Here is a 23,716-nt window from a genome sequence, read left to right on the forward strand (position 1 = left end):
ATCATAAACAATGTTTACAAATCGCTAAGAGTATTTGAAAATAACTCAACATATTACTAAGCAAAAGATATGAACAGATATTTTACAGATGAACAAATATGAATAAAAATAATTGTATGAGAAGATACTCAACTTTAGTAAAAGTCATGGAAATGCAAATTAAAACAAGATACAATTTCACATCCATTAGACAAGAAAAATTAACAAGTCAGATAACACGACTACTGGTAAGGACTTGAGGAAACAGGAACTCAAATATTTCTGGTGGGAGTGTTGTCTGTTATAACTATTTTACCTTATTTTGTCTTTCACAGCAATTTAATTCATGGTCTTTCTCAGAATATTAAAGTGTATCCTGTTTTTATAAGCTAATGTTTCAAAGGATCAACGGGTGTGAAGAAAATGGTAACTCAATCATAATTGAATTAACAGTTTTTTTTTTAAAAAAAACCTATTATTTCTTGCGACTCTAAAAGGAAATTATTCATACTATGAATAATTATTATTTTGAGAATTCAGAATCTGCAAATTTAACAAAAAATCACTATTTCAAAGGAAAGAATTTAGCAGTGTCTGGTAAAGTTGAAGATAAGCACACCCCACAACCCAATAACAACACTACTCTAAACTCACGTAGTGCACAAGGAGGCATTTAAAACAGGTTCATTACAGCACTCAGATAATAGCAAAAAAGCTACAGCCAACTGAACTGTACCTTAAGTTTGTATAAATGAACTTAAGTATGTTCATAAAATGAAATACTAAAAAGGAATTAAAATCATTAAGCTAGCTCTATATAAATAAATGTGGATAAAGCTTCTATGAAAGTAGACTGCAAAAGGAGACTACAGATTAATAGCATTTTTTTTTTTTTAAGAATTCACGCACCAAACACAATAAGCCCTGATAATGCATATTTACATTTAAAGTAAAAGTAAGAACACAGATATGGGAGTCATACACACAACTTTTAGGAAAATGGTTACCTTTTGCAGAGGGAGGCGACTGGGATGAGTGGGGACAACAGAAACAGAAGATCCAAGGCAACATCTACTACATCTACCATTTCATGGCAGTGAGTAAATGGATGTCTTTTATATATTTCCTTGTATTCTCTATATGTCTTTTATAATATCTTAACTTTTGTATGTATTTGAAACATTTTCTAATCTTAAAAAGAAATCATATGGAAAATACCAAACCCCGAAATGAATTGCTCTTATGATTTTTAAACACTTACTTCTTTGAGCTGATTGCCATATTTTCAACAATGCCTTTAATTTTCTCTACGAAATTAGTAAATGTTATCTTTTCCAACAAGTAGAAATCTTCTGCATAGAAATTTTCATCTAAAGGTCCTAAGAACTTAAAATAAAAACAATTATTGTATATCTTCTAGAAGATACCTGGTAGAACAAATATTTTCTCATGAAATAGATATTTCTTTAAGCAAAAATTGACTAGAGACTAAACAAATGGTGGCTATCAATCCCACCATTTACTAAAACCAATAAGAAAAAAAGAAAAAAATATATTTTTTCACTTTCGTATTACAAATAACATTTGCATAAACACCAAAATCCAAATGATGAAAAAGCAGCAAATTATTTCCATTTGAAAGTTTTATTTTAAAACTTAATGCTTCCAAAAATCTAAGACTTATAATTCTCAAGTAAATTAAGAAACTGCCTATATTTCATAAATCTTTTAATTTCATTTTCTATTCATTGATAAATTGTAGTCTATACTATGTAGATACGAATTAATACATAAGCAAAGCATAAGAGAGCAAAAAGCAAGAGACAAATTACATAATTACTTAATAATACCAACTAGTCTTCATCCCACTGATGTTGTATAAATGGTTTGAAGCTCAGTAAGGTCATGTAGGTTAGCTTTTAAACCAGTAAGTATAAAGGAAGAAGCTGTCAAGTTGCCACATAGACCTAATTTCTCAGGATAGCTATCTCATCACAACCACCAGCAACTCTACTACCATTACTATTTTCTGAAGAAACATGCAATCATCATAATATTATGAACATGAGCCCTGACGTAGAAGGTGGGCCTAGGTAGTCATATGCATTAAATAATTCTGCTTAATGACAAATGACCAGAAAATATGTCAACCAGAATATTTTTTTTCTTAGTAAAAGACCAGAATGAAATAGTTGCAGATTTTCATTTCCCCTTCATCTGCTTCTGCAATTAATAATTTCTAAAAATTAATAAAGTATATTGCTTGAATCTTTCTTCTTTGCTCACTGCTCAGGTGCTATTAGCTGAAATGTTGGCATTCCAGCTCAACAAGTATCATGTTTCACCTTAAACATAAAATATGGCTCTTAAAAATAAAAAAGGGCATTATAAAACTAAAAGTACACATATAAATATTTCATCGCCTTAAGATTTGATATCATTTTTAAGGTAACTTGAAAGCACTTTCGATATTATATTTTTTGGAGTATGAATAGAAGAGGCCTGGAAAATAGCTGAATTTTATCTATAGCATCTCTTGTGACTCAAGCAGTTTCGGTGACAGCTCAGAATAAGGAAATAAAACTGCAAATTATTTTCTTAAAGAATTAACAAGATGGCTATTTTTACTGATCAATTTCACCAGAAAACTGACTCTGTTTCACCTATGTAAGTCCAGCATCAAATAGTTAGGAGAAACTTGATTCTTCTGTGTGTTAATTATTTGTGAAGTTGAATATAATATTTGTAGAACAAAGTAACTTACTTAAATAGTATAAAATCACATTTGAAAGTAATATAAAATAAAACTGAATGTCAATTGTAATTGAAAATTTTTTTTAAAAGGGGTGAAGTGAAAGATGAAAGGGATTAAGAGTTCAAATTTCCAGATATAAAACAAATAAGTTATGTAATATACAGCAAATAAGGATGTAATGTACAGCAGAGGGAATATAGTCAATATTATTGTGATAGCATTATACGGTATCAGATAGTTGCTGCACTTATCAAGGTGATCACTTCTTTAGATACACGAATGTTGAATAACTATGGTGGACACCTGAAACTAATATTGTATGTTAGCTATATTTCAATAAAAATCTTTAAGAAAATAGTATAAAATCACATAATATCCAAGTTGGGAAAAGGAACATTACACTTGAAAATCATGTAATGGTACAATAAAACCTATCTGATCCTTAAATCTATACAACATTTTGGAAATGTGATTTTTCAGTTATTGAGAACAACTACTGTAGCAGAAATGCATTACCTCTTTTGACAGTTCATTAAAATTTTTAGAAAACTCTGTTACAGTGTTCACCCACATACTGAGCTAAAAATCTCTCTCCACTCATGGAGGTTTGATCAACTGGCCTTGATTCCATACTGACTCTCACCCAGTGTAACACAAATCAAATCTATAAATGTACCCCACTGTTTCCCATGGACAGCCTTCAAATATTTAAAGAGAAAACAGGAGTTAATATTTACTGAAAATTTACTCTGTGTTTCGGGCTGTTCTATGTGCTTTATGTATAAAAGTATATTTAGTCTACAGCCATGCTACTCTGAACAAGTCCAATCCCGTCTGATCTCGGATGCTAAGCAGGGTTGGGCCTGGTTAGTACTTGGATGGGAGACCACTGAGAAAGACTAGGTGCATTAGGTGTAAAAAATAAAAAAATAAGGAATTGTAGGCTGACAAGGTCCTTGCAATCTGTGAAGTCAATCAATGGTTGCCTCACCTAAAGAAAAAAAAAGTAATCTGACAACTCTGTAAACCAGACTATTACCATTCCCATTGTACTAATGAAGAAACCAAGTCTCCTATAGGTTATATAATTAATGGTACTACTGGAATTTGAATCCAGATTTGTCTGGCTAAAAATAAAACAAAAAAAGGCCTTGCTTGTTTCCCTACTCTAAACTACCCTATGTCTTTCAGCAATTTGTAAATATGTAGTATAACAAAAATAAATTTGTTATAATTATAGCAACAGAATTATTTAGGGGTTTATTTGATCTTAAAATACATACATTTTTAATTCTCCAGCATGCAGTAAGAAAGCAACTTTGCTGGTTGCCAGATGGGAGAAGGGCTGGATGGCTGGGTGAAAACGGTGAAGGGATTAAGAAGTACAAATTGGTAGTTACAAAATAGTCATGGAGATGTAAAGTACAGCATAGGGAATATAGTCAATAATATTGTGATAACGTATGGTGTCAGAGTGTTGCTGGACTAATCATAGTGATCACTTCTTTAAATATATAAATGTTGAATAACTATGGTGGACACCTGAAACTAATATTGTATGTTAGCTATATTTCAATAAAAATCTTTAAGAAAATAGTATAAAATCACATAATATCCAAGTTGGGAAAAGGAACATTACACTTGAAAATCATGTAATGGTACAATAAAACCTATCTGATCCTTAAATCTATACAACATTTTGGAAATGTGATTTTTCAGTTATAGAGAACAACTACTGTAGCAGAAATGCATTACCTCTTTTGACAGTTCATTAAAATTTTTAGAAAACTCTGTTACAGTGTTCACCCACATACTGAGCTAAAAATCTCTCTCCACTCATGGAGTTTGATCAACTGGCCTTGATTCCATACTGACTCTCACCCAGTGTAACACAAATCAAATCTATAAATGTACCCCACTGTTTCCCATGGACAGCCTTCAAATATTTAAAGAGAAAACAGGAGTTAATATTTACTGAAAATTTACTCTGTGTTTCGGGCTGTTCTATGTGCTTTATGTATAAAAGTATATTTAGTCTACAGCCATGCTACTCTGAACAAGTCCAATCCCGTCTGATCTCGGATGCTAAGCAGGGTTGGGCCTGGTTAGTACTTGGATGGGAGACCACTGAGAAAGACTAGGTGCATTAGGTGTAAAAAATAAAAAAATAAGGAATTGTAGGCTGACAAGGTCCTTGCAATCTGTGAAGTCAACCAATGGTTGCCTCACCTAAAGAAAAAAAAAGTAATCTGACAACTCTGTAAACCAGACTATTACCATTCCCATTGTACTAATGAAGAAACCAAGTCTCCTATAGGTTATATAATTAATGGTACTACTGGAATTTGAATCCAGATTTGTCTGGCTAAAAATAAAACAAAAAAAGGCCTTGCTTGTTTCCCTACTCTAAACTACCCTATGTCTTTCAGCAATTTGTAAATATGTAGTATAACAAAAATAAATTTGTTATAATTATAGCAACAGAATTATTTAGGGGTTTATTTGATCTTAAAATACATACATTTTTAATTCTCCAGCATGCAGTAAGAAAGCAACTTTGCTGGTTGCCAGATGGGAGAAGGGCTGGATGGCTGGGTGAAAACGGTGAAGGGATTAAGTACAAATTGGCAGTTACAAGTAGCCACGGGATGTAAAGAATTGCTTAGGGAATACAGTGAAAAATACTCTAATAACTATGTATGGTACCAGGTGATCACTTCATAAGTTATATAAATGTCTTAACCACTATGCTGTATACCTGAAACTAATTAATATTGACTATCAACTATAACCAAAAAAAATTGAAAAACTGTTCCCCAGTTTTGATAATGCATAAACCATTTTAACTGTGAATATGTTCCAATTCAAATGTAAATATTTGGAAAGGTTCAGAATGAAGACTGATTCTAAAATGTCAGAATTATTTTAAGCATTAAACTATTTGACAATCACTGGTTATTGTGCTTTATAGTGCTACTATAAACAATCACTGATTATTGTGCTTTATAGTGCTACTCTGAGACACTGTAATAAGCTAAGTATTATATTATATATTTTCGGATATGTTATATCATATATTATACATATTATATTTTTCTATTCATATCAGAGTTGTACAAATAAAACGATAATCAAAATTACGATTTTCTATTAATCAACCCAAAAAGTCAACATAATTTGATGTAATACTATCTTCGGCCCCAACATCTCCCCTGAATTCAAGTCATATGTTCAACTGCCAACTCAACGAGCATACTTGGAGGTCCAGAACTGAACAATGAACTAATATGTCCAGAACTGAATTGTCTTTCCTTTTCCACTCCTGAACAACCCCTACTCCTCCTGCAGTCTTCCTCACCTGAATGCATGGCAGCTCCATTCTGCTAGACACATGGTTCCCCATCCCACATCCATGTCTGTCAGCAATTCCTGTTCACTCTTCTTCCAAAATATATGCCACATAACTTTTCACTACTGCCACAATAGCCGTTCTGGTCCAAGCCATCATCTCCTCTCACTTGGACCACTACAATACCTCCTTACAGGTTTCCTGACTCCTCCTGCCCCCATAGTCTATTCCCAACATAATATCCACTAGAGATCCAAATAAAACACAGGTCAGATCATGTCAGTCCCTTGTCCAGAACTATGAACTTCACAGCTCATTCAGAGTAAAGCAGGATCCATAAGTTGCCTATAAAATCTTACTGATCTTGCCCCCAGTAACTTCTCTGAGCTTCTCTCCTGACTGCTCTCTGTACCTGCTATTCCTGGAATACAAAGACATTATCTCATCTCAGCACCTTTGTACTCACTATTCCCTCTACCTAGAACATTCCTCTTCCAGACATTTGACATGGCTTGCTCCCTCACTTCCTTTGGTTCTCTGTCCGAATGACATCATATCAGTAAGGATGACACTTGTTATCTGTCTCTGCCCTTCAAAACGTAAACTCCACGAGAACTTTCTTCACTACTGTACCCTCAGAACCTAGTAAAATGGTTCATAACAAATGAGAAATTAATATCTGAATATTTTGTCAATTTCAAGGAAAATGAGAAAACCTAGTTCTATGAAAAGTTGAACATAACTATAAGTAATATTTATCACTTATATTGATAACAATATGTGAATTATATTAAACAATTATATTAAACAAAACACAGGGTAGCTTTTCCATAATGTGTAACCAAAAGGTACTAGACAGAGTTGGTGTAAATTTTTTACTCTATATTTCTTAAAATGCCTGACAGAGCCAAAAGTAACCATATACTTTAAAACTATCCTAAAAAGCTATATTTCCTCCCAATGTAATTATTAGAAAAAGCAATGCCATTTCTGGGCTTCCACAGAGCTCACTATCAAAATTCACTAATACTTTATATTATTGTAATAATAAATAGCAATCATTGTCATCAATTTATAAAATAGCACTGTACAAAGATGAACTTGAGTGTAACTGCCTTCAGGAGATAATACGATTAGCTCAAAAACTGTTACACTGAAGCGGATATATTTGATCTGTGGAAGCTTGGGAAAATGAGTCTCTCATTGTTTTCTAATTCCTATTATTTATGGATTCAGATAAGAAAGTATAAATAAGCATAATTTTAAGGGAATTGTGATATGGGAACAAAACCTGCAGGTGAACAGAGCTCATAAAGATGTAGAAAACAAAGAAAACATTAAAAGTGTTATCAGAGCTTTGAAGATGATTTAGAGATAGTTCAAGCAGAGCTATGTCAAAACACATTGCATTAGTCTTAATAAATCTAAACAGTCGATATAATTTTTTAAAACTTCAATCATTTTTGAGAAATAAAACCGGACTATCATATTGAAAAAATATTAATAAGTAGATGCTATCCACTAATTTTGTGTGTCTATAAAGACTCTAATCAGAAAAATGCTTGTGACATTCTAAGAGAAAAAAGTATGACATAAAATTACATATATAGAATTACAATTATATATTTAAAAAAACAGAAATAGCTCTGTAAAGTAGAAAAAAAGGTTAGAAGGTAAAAGAATAAATTATTAATATTTTATTAGGACAGTAGAAGTGATTTTTCCTATAGATTTTTAAGGGTTATATTAATAAATATTGCTTTATATGTCAATAAAAAATATCATAGTTATTAAACGAACAATTGTAAAGAAAGTTATAAGCAGAATAAGATGTCATAATGTACTTTCTACACCTATTATTAACAGTGGTTCTCATCACAGTGTTGTAATGTGTACTAAGTTGTTTATTCTAATACTTACGTTAGAACAAAATAAAAGTTTTCCCCAGAAGAACATGATTCTTATTCACATTCACGTTCTCATCAATGGGGGAAGGGATGAAGTAACAGGTACTGTGCCATAAACTAAACATCTCAGCACCTATTTTACTTATGCTAACGCCCATCTGGTGTGTCTAGCATATGAGCAACATCTTGTGTGTGTGTTGTATCAGGTGTGTTGTGACAAAAAATGTTTGAGACTCTTGTATCACAGTGTCATGGAGAAAAGTGAGCAACTGTTTTTCCTACTTACTTTCCCATTGCTGACAATACTTCTCTCTCCAGGACGTAATTTAAGTACATCTTGACAGAACAACTGGTGAGTTCGAAAAATATTCACTCCAATGGTATTATATTTCTTCTCAAAAGCATTCTTATCCATCCCCTAGAGTATGAGAATAATCAAGCAAGAAAATGGTAAAAATGTTATTTTCTTAACAAAGCCTACTTTAGTAATAGTGTAAAATTTAAATATATTAAATTGCAATTTCAAAAAGTACTATTTTCTTCTGAAACCACATTTTTAAAAAAAGAATCTTTCCTTGCCAAGTCAATTACAATATTTTTACATCTTGTTACAAGCAGATAAAGTTTGCTATTTGTTCTTTGAAAATTTCAGGTGGATTACTAATTAGTAAAATGCCAGGGAATATCAATTTAAATAAATTTAACATTTAAGAAATGAAATAAAATGTTTATTAAATTCTGAACTCAGTACCCCCATTTTGGTGTGCTCAATAAAAATACAGTGTTTAAAACAGAAGTAACCTATCTCACCCCATTATATCAATCCCACAAAACCAATTTAGTAATACTGCATTTAACTTCTGAAATATAAAAATAACCCATGGTCAGAGTCAAAAAATATATGGACATTCACAGAAAATAAACCAGGAATAAGTTCCTTACATCTTCACACTAAGACACACTTCTCCATATCAGTACTTATCAAACTTTAAGGTGCATACAAATCACCTTGGTGTCTTATTAAAACATAGTTTCTCCTTCAGCAGATCAGGGTGGGTCTTAAATTCTGAATTTCCAACAAGTTCCCAGGTACTCCTGTGATGCCAGAAATATTCCTACTGTGCTACCCAAGATGGTTAGAATCACAGCCACAAATGGTGACTGAGTGCTTGAAATGTGGCTAGTATGACTGAGAATGTGAATTTAAAATTTAAAGTTTAAAATTGCCATATGTAGCTAGTGACTACAGTATTGGACAGTGCAGCCCTAGATCTTCTTTACTTCCAAAATAACTATCTCAATCATCCTCTCTGACAAGCTCCTAACCTTCCAGCTCACTTATTCCAGCATCATCAGACCATTACTCAAACCTTTCAATCCACTGACACTACCACTTATTAATTGTCCATCGCACATCTCATGTCATAATTTTCCTTCCAACCAAGTTATACCCCATAATCCTTTACCCCATAATCCATAACGTCAACCTTCCATACTCGGCTCCCTTGAATACTTCCTCTTGGTTACATTCACCTGGTAAAACCCCAACTCTGGTTAAATACAACTCTCCTTCCTCCACAACTGGACCCAAAGTGTTAATTAAGCTAGAGAAAACATGCAACCAATGCTGATCTCACTGTGAATTTATGGTCATTAACCTCAAGTGGGCCCTGAGAAATCTCACACTAAATGTACTGAATTCTTTCTTATTTTCAGAATAGAAAAATATTTGACATTTTCTGTCTATTCTAAAACCTCTAACACCTACACCCATTCTAATAGCTAAAGACCTTTTGAAAATGAAATCAAAAGAGAAGTACTTTATCTTGCTGCCACCAAATAAATCTACCCTTCTGCATCTATACCCAAATATTCTGCCTTTCTTCTGGTTAAAATGAACGATTCATATTCTTAAGCCCAACACTTAACAATGTCCATCGGATCCTATCACCTCTTATCTACTCAAGAACTTTGTCCCTACTTGGCTCCCCTCTGTCTATATCATCCTTTCTTGTGGTTTGGCATATAAAGAAGCGACATCTCCCAAATTTAGAAATCCTTCCTTGACCACAAGTCCTATTCTGGCTACAGAATATTTCTCTGTTCCCATCTAAGAAAGTTCTTTAAAAGAACTATATCAGGTGTCTCTATTTCCTGATTTTCTGTTTTCTCTTGAATCAGTTCACTTTTATGCTTATCATTCCACTGAAACTGTTCTTATCAAAGTCATCAATGACCACCTTAACAAATAAAATGGTCAATTATGAACCTGGGTTTCTGGCATAGGTGACCATTTCCTCCTCGAAATATCTTCTCCAGTTGGCTTCCAAGATACCATACTCTCCTGGATATCTTCCCAATTCAGTGGCTGTTCCATCTGTCTCCTTTACTGAATTACCCTTTTCCTGTGTTCCTCTACATTTTAGAATGTTCCAGGGCTCAGCTTTCAGCCCTTCTGTTCTCTACCCACCCACATATCTGAGGTATATCATCCAGTTTCTTAGCTTGAAATTATGTATTATGTTGATGACTCTCAAACTGACTCAAAAAAAAAAAGAAAAAAGACAATCCTCCATTGATTTCTACACTCATATACTCAACCTCTCTACTTGAATGTCCAAAAGGCATCTCCAACATAACTTGTATAAAACTTAGCTCTTGATCTCCTATGTGTCCTAATCTTACCTTCAGCTCAAAAACAAAAAAAAACAAAAAAACCACCATTAAGTCTAGCTGTTCGAGCCAAAATCCTAGAATATTATCTTCATGTGTCACATACAATTGATCAGCTAATCCTGTTGACCACAGTTATAACAAATATTATGTATCAACAATCTTACCATTTTCATCACTACTGAGTAGATTACCTTTCCTAGATTATCGCAATAGCATTCTAATTGTTCATCCTATTCAATCTTGCCTACCTAATATCAAATCTTCAAATGGCATCCAGAGTCATCTTTTTAAAGATTATTCACCTCTTCAAGATTCCTCAATCACTTCCCATTATACTCAGAAAAAATTTCCATTCCTTACAAGTGCTTGAAATATCTGGGGTTATGTTTCTGACCTCATATCCTACTACTCTCCATATCACTCTGTTTTGATCATAATGATCTTCTGCCTATACCACAAACCTGCCAAGTCTCCCCGTGCCAGGCCTTTAGACTTGCTGTGTTCCAGAACCTGGTACATTTCTTCTCATAGACTTACCATGGCTTGATTTCTCATTTCATTCAGAGCTCTGCTGAAACTTAAGCTCTTTAGAAATACCTTTCCTGATCACACCAGCTGAAAGAGCATCCCTTAAACCAGGAGTTCCCAACCCCTGGGCCATGGACTGGCCCAGACAGGTCCATGGCCCATTAGGAACCAGGACACACAGCAGGAGGTGAGCAGCGGAAAGCGAGTGAAGCTTCATCTGTTTTTACAGCCGCTCCCTAGCACTAGCTAGCATCACCGCCTCAGCTCCACCTCGGATCTTCAGACATTAGATTCTCATAGGAGCACCGGTCCCCAGTGCCAAAAAGGTTGGGGACCACTGCCTTAAACTATCTACTCTCTTATGTTCCTTTACTTTTTCAATACCACTTACTTTGTCTGTCTTTCCCACTACCATGTAAGCTCCACAAGAGCAGAAACCTTATCTGCCTTGTCACAAATATATCTCCATTGTCTGGTAGAGAATCAGTAAGTTTTTGAATGGATTATCAAATCTTCAAGATCATCTATCTTTGAAATTTCCTTGGTACTGGACTCCTTCAGTGAAATACCTGAGGATTATTTACATAATCCTTTAACTCTCAATTCTTCACTCAAGTACATATCCTAACTAGAATGACATCAACTTTAAGGAACATGAAGTAGTAGCTGAAATATATGAAATTTGTTAAATGCTTCTATGCAAAATCATATCATTTAACATTTATCATTTCCCACTTAAAGGAATAGTTATTATCCCAAAATGATTATGCTTATTAACCGACTTTTTTTTCAGAAACATGATATATCCAAACATGTTGATTTATACTTTTGAAATACGCAACATATACTTATTATTTCAAACAGCTACTGACCTCAGAAAGAAATGTTATAATTTTATCTCCAGAGTAAACAGCTGTAGCAGTTTCCTCCTTTGCCAGTTTCCTGAGAAAGTTTCTCAAAAAGGTGTTTTTCTGCGTAAGAAAAGCTGCCAAAATTCCTCTAGAAATAGCTGTGTTTTCTTCATTTATTTTTGATGTCGGATTATAAATAACCCCCAACCGACTATGAAAACTTGTTTTCTGCAAAACACATTTATAGGTTAAAAAAATAATAATCTGTATCTTACATACCTTTTTACAGTTAAACTTTTCTTTCCAATCAAGTTTATACTTTACCATACAGCATCTTTCATTGTTAAGGTCTATGCTGACTGTATTGAATGTGGCTATCACTGAAAGAGCTTAAAAACAATCATTTTAGTAATCTAATTGCTTGACCACTTAGCATAACAATTCTTTTATAATGCAATACTTAAACCTTTTCTTGTGTATACATGTGTGAAATAACACATATAAAAACTACAAACAAAAATGTAGAGCTCAGGAAATTAACTGATTAAACCATTGCCTAGGTCAAGAAATAGAACACTGTCAAAGACATCTCTCATATCCCCTGCACCCTCCCACTTTTCTAAAGACAACCACTATTCTGTCATTTATGGTAATAACATTCTTGTTCTTTACAGTTTACCGCCTAAGCTTTCATTGCTAAACATTTCATCTATTTTGAACTTCATATAAATGTAACCATATAGTAAGTATTCTTTTGTATTCTTCTTCTACTCCACATAATGGTTAAAATTCAACTTTGCTTTGCGTAGCTGCAGTTACTTTTTTTTTTTTTTTTTGGTGCTGTACAGAATTCCATGGTATGAATATACATTTTTTTTATCCATTCCACTGATGCTGGATATTTGGGCTTTCTTTTTTTTGTTTGGTACTCTACAAACAGAATATGCATTTCTCCAACTTTAAAAGATGCTGAAGTTTTTCAAAATAGTTGGACTAGTTTTTACTCCCACTAGCAACATACCAGAGTTCCATTACCCCACTGACTTTAATTTACATCATTCTGGTGGAGATGTAAGGATATCTCATCAGGGTTTAATTCTCTTTTTCTCATAATTAATGATATTAAACATCTTTTAACATGTTCATTGGCCTCTTTACTGATTTGCCTATTCAATCCCCGCCAGTATTTTATCTTTTTTTTTATTGATTTATAGGGGTTTGAGTTCTAAGACTTGAATGTTTTGTTGGTTATATGCATGCAGATAACTTCTGCTATTCTGTGGCCTGCCTTTTTATTCTCTTGATGGTGTCTTCTGACAAAAAAATAGTCTTTAATTTTAATGTAGTTAAGTTTATTGGTATTTCAGGTCATGGCTACTAGGTTTTGTGCTCTGTTTAGAAATCTTTCCATAAAGTCATAAAGTGTAATATATACACGGGTCTGTTTCTGGGTTCTCTATTCTTTTTCCATTGCAGTTTTTCTATCCTTGTTGCTACTATGCAATTGTCTTCAATTATATAGCTTTATGAAAGTTCTTCATCTCCAGCACAGCAATTATCCCACTTTCCTCTTCTTTAAAAGTAATTTAGTTGTTCTTGGTCTTTTGAATCTCTATATAAATTTGAGAATAAACTTGAAAATTTTCATAAAAATGCTGAGATTCATACTGGAATTTCACTGAAGCAATACATCAGTCTTGGGAAAACTAACATCTTTACAATATTGAGCCTTTCCATTCATGATTATGGACTATCTCTTCATTCGTGTAGAAACTCTGAATTTTCTCTTAATATTTTATTGTGTTAAAGTCTTAAACATATTTTGTTACATTTATTCCTAGTACTTGATATTTTTGACACTATTATATCTTTATTTAAAATGGATTTCTTGTTTGTTGCAACTCTCAGAATACTTGTATACTGACCTATTAATTCAGCATCCTGGTTAAACTAAAAAAATTAATTCTAATAATTTATGTGTAGATTTATATGTATTTTCTGTATACACAATTTGGAAAAATGACAAAATTTTTCCTTTTTCATTTTTATACTGTTTGGTTTTTTTTCATTCTTCACTTGTTTATGATTTTTGTATCTATGCTCATGAGTAAGAATAGCCTAAAGTTTTCCATTCTTTATAATGCCCTTTTAGGCATTTGGTTTTGAAGTAATGCTGGTCTTGTAAAATGAGTTGAAATATATTGCTTATTTTTCTATTCTCTGAAAAAAAATTTGTTAGACTGGTGCTTGGTACAGTTTACTAGTATGAACATATAGGCCTGGAGTTTTCTATTTTGAACACATTTTCAATTACAAAATTAATTCCTTTGATAACTTAAAATACCTTCTTCCTATCTCTGTTATATCCACAGGATCTTGAGTAACATCTCCTTTTTCATTCATGGCACTGACTATTTGGGTCTGCTTCTCCATTTTTTTTTTTTTTTTGACCAATTTTACGAAGTATTTTATCCATTCCATTAATCTTTTCAAAGAACCAACTTTTGGCTTTGTGGACCTTCACTATGTCTTATATTTCAATACTTTTTGTTATCTTATCCTTTACTTTCTTTGATAGAAATTTAAGCTGGTATTTTTAAATTTTAAGATATGTGCTTAGTTGACTGATTTTACAACCTTTCTTTTCTTCAGCTATACATAAAACACAGATTTAGCTGTACCTGTCAAATTCTAAGGTCATTCAAATTTTCATTCATTCCAAAAATGCTTTCAAATATGCATTTTTGTACCAACAGGTTACACAGAAACATTTATTAATTTTCAAATATACAGACATGTTCTAGTTTTCTTTTGGTTACTGATATTCTACTTAATTACAATGTCGAAGAATATACTTTATATGATTTCAATTCTTGAAATTCATTTCATGAGTTTTGCTTTATAGCCTAACATCTACAAATGTTTTTTTAAATGTTACACTTGTGGTTTGCAAGAATATATACTGTGCATTTTGTACTTTTCTATCATGTCCATTAGGTCAAGTTTGATTATCTTTTTATTCAAATCTTCTATACTTCTGTACTGACATTTTGTGTACTTGTTCTATTTGTTACTAAGAGAAGTGTATTAAAAGTTCATATTATGATTCATGGTTTTGTCTGTTTCTCATTGAAGTTTTGTTATGTTCTGCTTTATGTACTTTGAGCTATCCTCTGAGGTGAATCATTATGCTGAAAATGCTTTCTACAGGAAAAAAATAGAGAAAACACAGATTACGCTCTGACTACTGAAATGGCCTGGGGGCAATGACACACTATAACAATGAGCCCAGATCTGGTTTTCTAACTATCACTTCCCACTGAAAGGAGTTAGAAGTCTTTGGACAAAGGTCAGATTACAGACCTGAGACAAAGAGAATAAAAAGTGAGAAAGGGACACCTTATTTGTCAGAAAGCAAGAAAGTGTTCAGAAAAAGGACACAGGAATCAACCTGAAGGGGTTCACTAGCCAAGATGGGGCACTCTAAGTCTAGAAAATAAAACATGTAAGTAATGGAAAACACACAAAAAAGTCCATGAGCCAAATGATACTTAAAAAGAAAAGAAAAAATGTGTATTCACCATCAATAGAAGTGACTTCTACATCATTTCTTCCCTGAAAATTAGTAAGTAAATACAAAGAAAAGGAATTTCAACTGGATTCTTAGGAATAATTTTATTTCTTGTCATCTTCAGTTGATAAGGGGAAAATCTCTTATTTCAGAAGAATACCAGCTAATAACTGAAGAATAATCTCTCTTTCGTAGCCAACAATAACTGATTTAGGCAAGCATCATCAACAGATCCTAAAAGCATCAGGTAAAGGGTTATGGGCAACAAGATAGTCACATAGCATCAAAATATTCCTAGGTAGTTGAATTCTTATTTGAAAAAAGAAGAAATTCATTTATAAAGTAGAGATTTGGCTATCACCATCTTATGCTTTAAATGTATAGTGAGACAATCTGACATTTATATGTTTCTTGTTGTATAGTGAGACAGCCTGACATTTTGTGCTTCAACAAGACCATAAGGAGAAACTCAATAAATACAAGAAGCTGCTGCGTATATACATATCATGAAGAATAGAACATCACTCATTAAGTCTTCTTGCCACAACATGTTTAAACTAAGTTTAAGCTTTAGATATAACTTGTGTATAGAGAAAATATAAGGGCTAGAAGAAAAAGTTAAAAATAATATAAGTAAACAATCAATGAAATTCAGAATGTGGGATTTTTCTACAAAGCAACTAGCTTGGTTCGTTTCTTTAAAAAGTCAATGGAAAAAAATGTGGATGGGATTGTTCTACCGTAAAAGAAACTAATGAAATGTAACGATGAAATGCACTGTGGAAAACTTGTTTGGATCCTGGTTTGGAAAAAAAAAAAAAGACATCTTTGTGGGAACAACTGAGAAAAATTTAATACAGACTTAGTACTGATAATATGATAGTGGTATCGCAGTTATGTAGAATATCCTTACTCTTGAGAAATGAATATTAAGGTACTAAGAGATGATATGTACCAATTTCTACAATTTCCTTTAAAATGATCTAGACCATTCCTGTTGCCCCCGCAACAAATAATTAGATAAAACAAATATGGCAAGATGTTAACAATGATAAGATTTAGAGGTTAGGTATATAAGTGCTCATTATATTAGTCTTTTGAATTTCAAGTAGCGATGTAAAGAAAACATGGCCTCCAAAACACAGACCCAAGGAGCCATAAAGAGAGGCACGAGTGAGATAAAGGCAGCAATTTAAAATAAGCTGGATGAAAAGAAACGAAAGTAAGAGACTAAAAATATAATAAGTGGAAAGAATAAAAATAAGAACTGATTTTACAGAAAACTGAATTAATATAGTAGATTATGAGTCAGCAAAGCATAGGCTGTGGGCAAATACCCACCTGGGGTCTGTTTTCACATGGTCCCTAGGGCAAAAAAATGTTATGTGAAATGGCAAAGCAGCGAGAATTTTAACAGAGAATTAGAGAAAGACAGACAAAAAGAGATGTCCTGGGATCACTCTCATCTCTGATGCTGGTATGCTATGCTGGTATCACCTAGGACAATCACAGTGGAGCATGGGGCAGACTTGAAAGCATTCCCTGAACATTGCTGAATAAAAAGCTACTCCAGCCCAGGATGACTCCTAGAAAAGTCGGGTTTAAAAATGAAATGATATGGTGACAGAGGATTACTAGAATTAGCAGGGTGATCATAATGCAATGTATAAAATTTTCAAATCACTAGACTGTACACTTGAAACTAATATAACTAATATCATATTGGATACCAAGTATACTTAAATTTAAAAAATATTTAAAAAATTAAAGTCATCCTGGGCAGTCTGGAGGACTGTGTGCATGCTGAAGGTTGTGTCTTCTCAGGAGTAATTAGAAAGGGAAATTCCAAGATATTATTCAATGGGTGAATGTGAGGCAAAATCATAAAATCTCTGAACTGTGAAAGTAGTTTCTAAATCAGACACACATCCCACAGTAGAGAGAAAATCTAACTGGTTATGGGGACTTAAGCACAACTTTTGACCAATAAGTGGTTTGTGCTAAAACAGACACAGTCATGAGGAAACCAAGATAAAAGATAAAAACAAAGGGAAAAATCTGAGCAAGAATATCAGAGCTTTACAATAAGAGAAAAATAAACTTTATAGAATTAGTTTAGTCATATCAGTAAAAAAATTAGCAAATGATCCAACAAACAATAACCCTCCCAGGGTGGGGGAGAGGTGCCAATATCCAAATATAGTACAGTGTATTATCTAAAATGTTTGGTTTTCAACAAAAAAATTTTGAGACATGCAATGGAACAGGGAGTGTGATTTATACAAAGGGAAAAAAACAGACATTAGAAACTGTCTCTGAGGGGGTCTTAGATGTTGGATTTAACAGACATAGACATGTTCAAAGAACTAAAGGAACCATGTCTAAAGAATTAAAAGAAGGTATAATAACAACATTTCATAGATAATAATAGTGAGATAGAAATTATAAAAGATCCAACTGGAAATTCTGTAGTCGAAAAATATAACAACTGAAATGAAAAATTAACTTCAGTGGTTTAACAGATTTGAGTTGGCAAAAGAAAGAACCAGTGAATTTAAAGATAAATCAATAATATAATCTGAAAAACGAACTGTAAAAAGAATGACGAGATCTTCAGAGACATCATAAAACATACCAACATATGTATAATAAAAGAGCTATCTACATTGTAACTACTGGGGAAAGGCAGTTTGTGAGCCTCTCAAAGAACATGCTCCCAGAAACTTAAGAAAAAAGGCAGAAGTGACTGTTGCTCCATAGATCTTAAACAATGTTTTTTTGAAGTGTGCTGGCCTGCAAGCCACTAAGCCAAGATGTGTTCTGAGGTTGTCTAATATGATATGAAAATTTTCCTAGCAGATGTTATTGTTTGATTTAAAATGTATTAATTATTCTTAATGTGGTAGCAAGCCTCCAAGATGGCTCCCAACGCTTCCCTACCTCTTGATACTCATGTCTTTGTACAGTTTCTTCTTATACTGAATAGAATTGGTCTGTGTTAAGAACAGGATATTGTGCAAGTACAGAGTGTGATTTCTGAGGCTAGATCATAAAAGACACGTGGCTTCTGTCTATATCTCTTTATCACTCATTCTGGGAAAACCAGCTGTCATGTTGTGAGGACACTTAAGCAACAGAATGGCAACAGAATGAAGTACTCTGTTCACAGTGAAAAACTGAGGCCTCCTGCCAAAAGCATGCAAGTGAGTGATCTTAGATGCTAATCCTCCAGCTCCAGTCAAGCCTGCAGACAACAGCAGCCAAAATCCTGATTGCATCCTCATGAGAAACCCCAAACCACAACTCAGCTAAGTCACTTCTGAATTTTGAAACCCCAGAAACTGTGAGAAAATATTTACTGTTTTAAGCCACCAAATTTGTTGTACGGCAATAAATTTATACTTAGCTAATACAAAACAATTTCATAAAATATTTTGGCTTACATTTCATAGGTACTTTTATCTAGGCAGACTTACTCACCATATGCATTAATGCATTCCAAAGCAGTTTTCTCCCAGATGGTTTGTCAAAATCAGCAATAATCCAGAGAGTAACTGAAGAAATTGCATTGTCATCTGAAAGTTTCAAATAGTTCAAAGTAATTCTTTTTAAAATCAAACTAAAAGCAGGAGCTACATCCAGTTAACAAAATACACATACACACAAAACAAATATTAAAATTAATCTTTCTGAAAAAAGTATTGCTAAAAATTATACACACGCAGTGACATACATATAAAAATGCTATAAGAGTAATTCATGATGTAAGCTTTATATAAACATGGATACCAAAAAGAAAGAATAGTCCCTAAGGGGTACATCTATGGGATACTTCTGCCAGTAGAGAAAACTGTTATGCTTTTCATAGTTCCAGAGGTGGCAAGCAAAACTGCCTTCTAGCCATATTTCTTAAAAAAAAAAAAAAAATTGATATTTATACCCCACATATATGTAAAAGCAGATACAATAAACTTTATTAGTAGATACTAAAAACAAATATTTTATTAGCTTACAATTCACTTATTTCTTAATGTCTGACTATTATTAACTTGGTTTAATTCACATCATCTCAGGCCAACGACATTAAAACAATTCTTTTTTCAGAAGAATTTGAAAAATTAGATACTAGAGAAACAATTTTTAATTCTAAAGTCACAGTAAATGCATTTATTTATTTCATCCAGCCTCAGCAAATAACATCTGAAAGAATACTAGTGTGGCCATCATTGAAACCTATAGAAAAATTAGTCTTTTAGATCATATGACTCACTTAAAACAATTGTAAAAAATTTGTTATACCAAATAGCACATTATTTTCAAATAACATACCTTCTTAAGGTCAGCACTTTTACCATCACAGGCAGTAAATTGAGAAGTATTTTTTTTTTTTTTAATGCCTACAGCACCTGGTATTCCTAGCTGGTCTCCCATCCAAGTACTAAATAGGCCTGACCCTGCTTAGCTTCCGAGATCAGACGAGATTGGGCACATTCAGGGTGGCATGGCCTTAGACTGAGAAATATCTTAAAAGTGCTAAGCAAATTTCTCACAATTCTTTACTTCTTTACACAATTACATAAATGCAAATAAGAGGAAATTAGGCATTTCTCAGTTAACAAAGTATGCTTTTAAACCACAAGAGATTTAACCAAAGGGCATTCATTATAGGCTAACCTAATCTGATGTCCAGAAGCATTTTCGAAATACAGCTCCGAACCTGATAAATATGTTTCTCCTATTACTTATCCTCTATTTCCTGTCTCTTATTCCCTTCACTTTACATATTCAAGACCTTAGCCTGCCAGAAATGGAACTGCATTATATTTCATTTGTTGGAATTTGTGTAGACAGATCACTTTATGAACATAAAACTATGGATCAGTTAGAAAGTAATTCTGGGACCATCTGGTTTAAACTTGGATTCATTCCACAGCATTCTCAAAAACTGATGGTGTGGTCTCTGCTTAAATCTCTCATATATAAAAATTTACATATACTACATAGTTCATTCCATCTTTAGATTACTCTCATTGTTAGAAAGTTACTGCTTTACATACTATGATACAAATCAGCCTTATTTTATGTTTGGCTCTCATTTTGCTCCCTGGAGCAAAGGAGGTCAAGTGAAACAAAGCAAAACAAAACAACCAAAGTCTTAATTATCTTCATCTATTGGAATAGTTTATTGCACCCTAACAAATCTGTGGGCCCCTGCAGACTTCCCAGTTTAGGCTAAAGCTTTATGTCCAAATATGTTCTTGTCTTGGTCTCCCCTCCTTTGGTTTGACCCCCAACCTACTTAAAACATCACATGTTGTTTAGTGAAAGTTCAGAACTATTCTCCACTGATGTGGGAATTACATTTTCAATCATGTATTATTAAGATACCAGTTTACGTAGTCTTGAAAGGATTTTATTGCTTTCTTAAAAAGATGAAAAATGGTATATCTTGCTTTCAAAAAAGGCAAAAAAACCCAAGATGAACCCCTCTGCATATATAATTAGCTAGGATAGAAGGCATTTTCTCAGCACAATCCTTATATCCTAGCAAATTATAAGCTTTCAAATTGAAAACCAGGCCTCTAGTCAAATATCAACATATAAAAATGTATTATGCAAACACCTTGCTAAAATTACAAGTTTTTGCTACTTTAGGAATAAATTCAGAAAAATAAAATATGCTTATTACCTTCCTGGGTTAAGTAATACATGTTCTTTGCAATTACAGCACTCTTATCTTGTGAATCCAAGAAAAAGAAGGTAGAGAAATCTTCAATATCGGCAGTTACTGAAAATTTTCATAGTAAATATTAAAAAATGAATAAAACATTCACAATTCAATAAGCACTTGTAGAAAAGTGTATAGAAAGATTATTTTACCTGATGTAGATATTAAATTAAGGTACTGCCGTTTACTGTGCAAAATCAAAGGATTTATACGTGGTATAACATTATTTTTATCCATAAGGAAATCAACTGCGTTTGTTTGATCATTTAATGTGCCCTAAAATAATAAAAATATTTAGAAAACATAAGCAATTTATGTGCATATGGTTTAAAGTTATGCAGAGAATACATTTAAAGACTACTTAATCTAAAATAAATCAATAATATGCAATTTAGGGTTCTCAATAAATTTTCATGTAAACCTTTGAATTTTCTTTCCAATTAAGCAATTTTTAGATGTAATTATGCATAGGTAAATTTAATTAATACTTTAAAAATCACTACTAAATGATCAGGAAAAGTTTTACAAAATTAACTTTTGCTATTAAGAGATTTTTTAATACAAAAAATCATTTATACATATATTCATCATATATTTTCTCATAAATGCTTACCTACCATAAAAACTTCTCTTTGTAAATATATGGTAGTATCTATCATTTTCTGAATAACAGCCATTTCTAGTTCTTTAATATTCAACTCTTCACGGTTAAAGGATTCACCATTATAAAGAGCTTGAGGCAAAGGACCCAGGCCAATCATCTTGTAAAAGTTTGCCCCTGCCTATTTGGTTCAAAAATAAATGAGTTAAACAGAATACAGCTCTCTGAAAAAAAGAAATACATAAGAAAAAAAGGGACACTGCTACATTTTTTTATGCCACAGAAAAATGTTAATTTTATTCACCCTTTCCAAACATTATTTAAAGGAAATTTATCTAGAGAAACAGTCAGGAAATTCTCTGTTTAGGGCCATATAGTACATATTTTAGGCTTTGTGAGCTATCAGGTCTGTATTGCAACTACTAAATTCTGATGTTATGGTGCAAAAGCAGCAATATACAACACGTGAATGAATGAACATGGCCATGACGACCCAAAAAAACTGTATTTATGAAAACAAGCAGTGAGAGGGCTGGATTTGGCCTATGGGCTATAGTTTGCTGACACTTGATATAGAGTACCATGTTTACTTTAAAAATATCAATTACTGTTTTCAGAGATTCATTTATCCTTGTATTCATTTGCTTAATAAACATTTACTGAATTCACACCACCAGCATTAGGCTAGATCCTATGAACACAGAGCTGATAGTCTGCCCTCGTGGGGTTAATATATATACACAAACAAAATAGAGGCATGTACAAGATTCTATGGGAGATCAGAAAAGAAGCACCTAACCAAGCTTGAATATGAAGAGGAGGGGATCAGAGAAGGACTCTATAAGGGAATGACACCAAAGGTCTTAAAGGATAAGCAAAAATTTGCTGGGGAGATAAAGTGGAGAAAGATACCCAAGTGAAAAGAGCACAGCAAAGAATGGAGGTGAAGAGAGAATATGGCATATTTAGTGAATGGTGAGTAATTTACTGTGTTTACAGTGTGGGCAGTTATATATGGATAGAGCTGTCATATATGGGGTCAGGGCATGTAAGTAGAGGCCAGATCATGAACGTCTTCAACATCTGCATTTTGTCTTGTGAGTGATAAAGCGTCACTAACCAATTGATTTGCTATTCAATCCTATGCATTATTACAGGTAACATTCTATGAAGCTAAGTACTACCATTACATCCATTTTATAGATGGAACAGATATAGAAAGATGAAGTCACTTCCAATGTTACACAGTAACTATACTTTGAAAACAGAATTTGTATTTAGATCTAACCAAGATTCTAAACTCTTAACCCATGGACTATGTTATCTCTGCATTTATTGGGCACTTACAATGTATTAGGCTTATGAATACATAATAAATGATATTCAAACTCTATCTTAAGGAAACTTATAGTTTAACAGAGGGAGAGATGGAAACATTAAAAACAGGTGTGAATATAGTACCCAGGGGTACCAAGAAGAGTATGGTCAATTCTATCTAGGAAGAGGGTTCATGGCAATTAACATGATCAAATTTGCTTATTTAGAAAAGTACACAGTAGCAACAATGAGAAGGAAGGGGGTGGGAAAGCATGCACTGGGGATGGTGGGCCAGGGGCTACTGCAATAGTATGGGAAAGAAAAAGCAAGAGTCAGAAAAAAATCAGTGGTAATGGGCAAGGTGAGAATGAGGAAGTTGCTGAAATATTTAGTTAGCAGGACTGGATCTACTGTTTGGGAGGGCATGAGGGAAAAGTAGTAGTTCTGGATTGCA

At 33.1% G+C, this 23,716-nt stretch overlaps 1 protein-coding gene and 1 pseudogene across 2 annotated transcripts in view; both read right to left on the reverse strand.

Moving 5' to 3' along the window:
• The window catches only part of UGGT2 (UDP-glucose glycoprotein glucosyltransferase 2), a 150,078-nt gene that overhangs the window by 58,097 nt on the left and 68,265 nt on the right, over positions 1-23,716 (reverse strand). For both annotated transcript variants that reach the window (XM_023528008.1, XM_023528007.1), the window contains exons 17-23: positions 21,962-22,126; positions 21,497-21,620; positions 21,306-21,404; positions 19,097-19,191; positions 12,067-12,273; positions 8,277-8,408; positions 1,241-1,365 (exon numbers count right to left, since the gene is read on the reverse strand). In XM_023528008.1, the coding sequence (XP_023383776.1) occupies positions 1,241-1,365; positions 8,277-8,408; positions 12,067-12,273; positions 19,097-19,191; positions 21,306-21,404; positions 21,497-21,620; positions 21,962-22,126 (947 nt within the window). The remainder of the gene's footprint in view (positions 1-1,240; positions 1,366-8,276; positions 8,409-12,066; positions 12,274-19,096; positions 19,192-21,305; positions 21,405-21,496; positions 21,621-21,961; positions 22,127-23,716) is intronic.
• On the reverse strand, positions 20,011-20,129 carry LOC111736727 (annotated as a pseudogene).

Source organism: Pteropus vampyrus, unplaced genomic scaffold (assembly GCF_000151845.1).
Source record: "Pteropus vampyrus isolate Shadow unplaced genomic scaffold, Pvam_2.0 Scaffold21, whole genome shotgun sequence".
Taxonomy (NCBI): domain Eukaryota; kingdom Metazoa; phylum Chordata; class Mammalia; order Chiroptera; family Pteropodidae; genus Pteropus; species Pteropus vampyrus.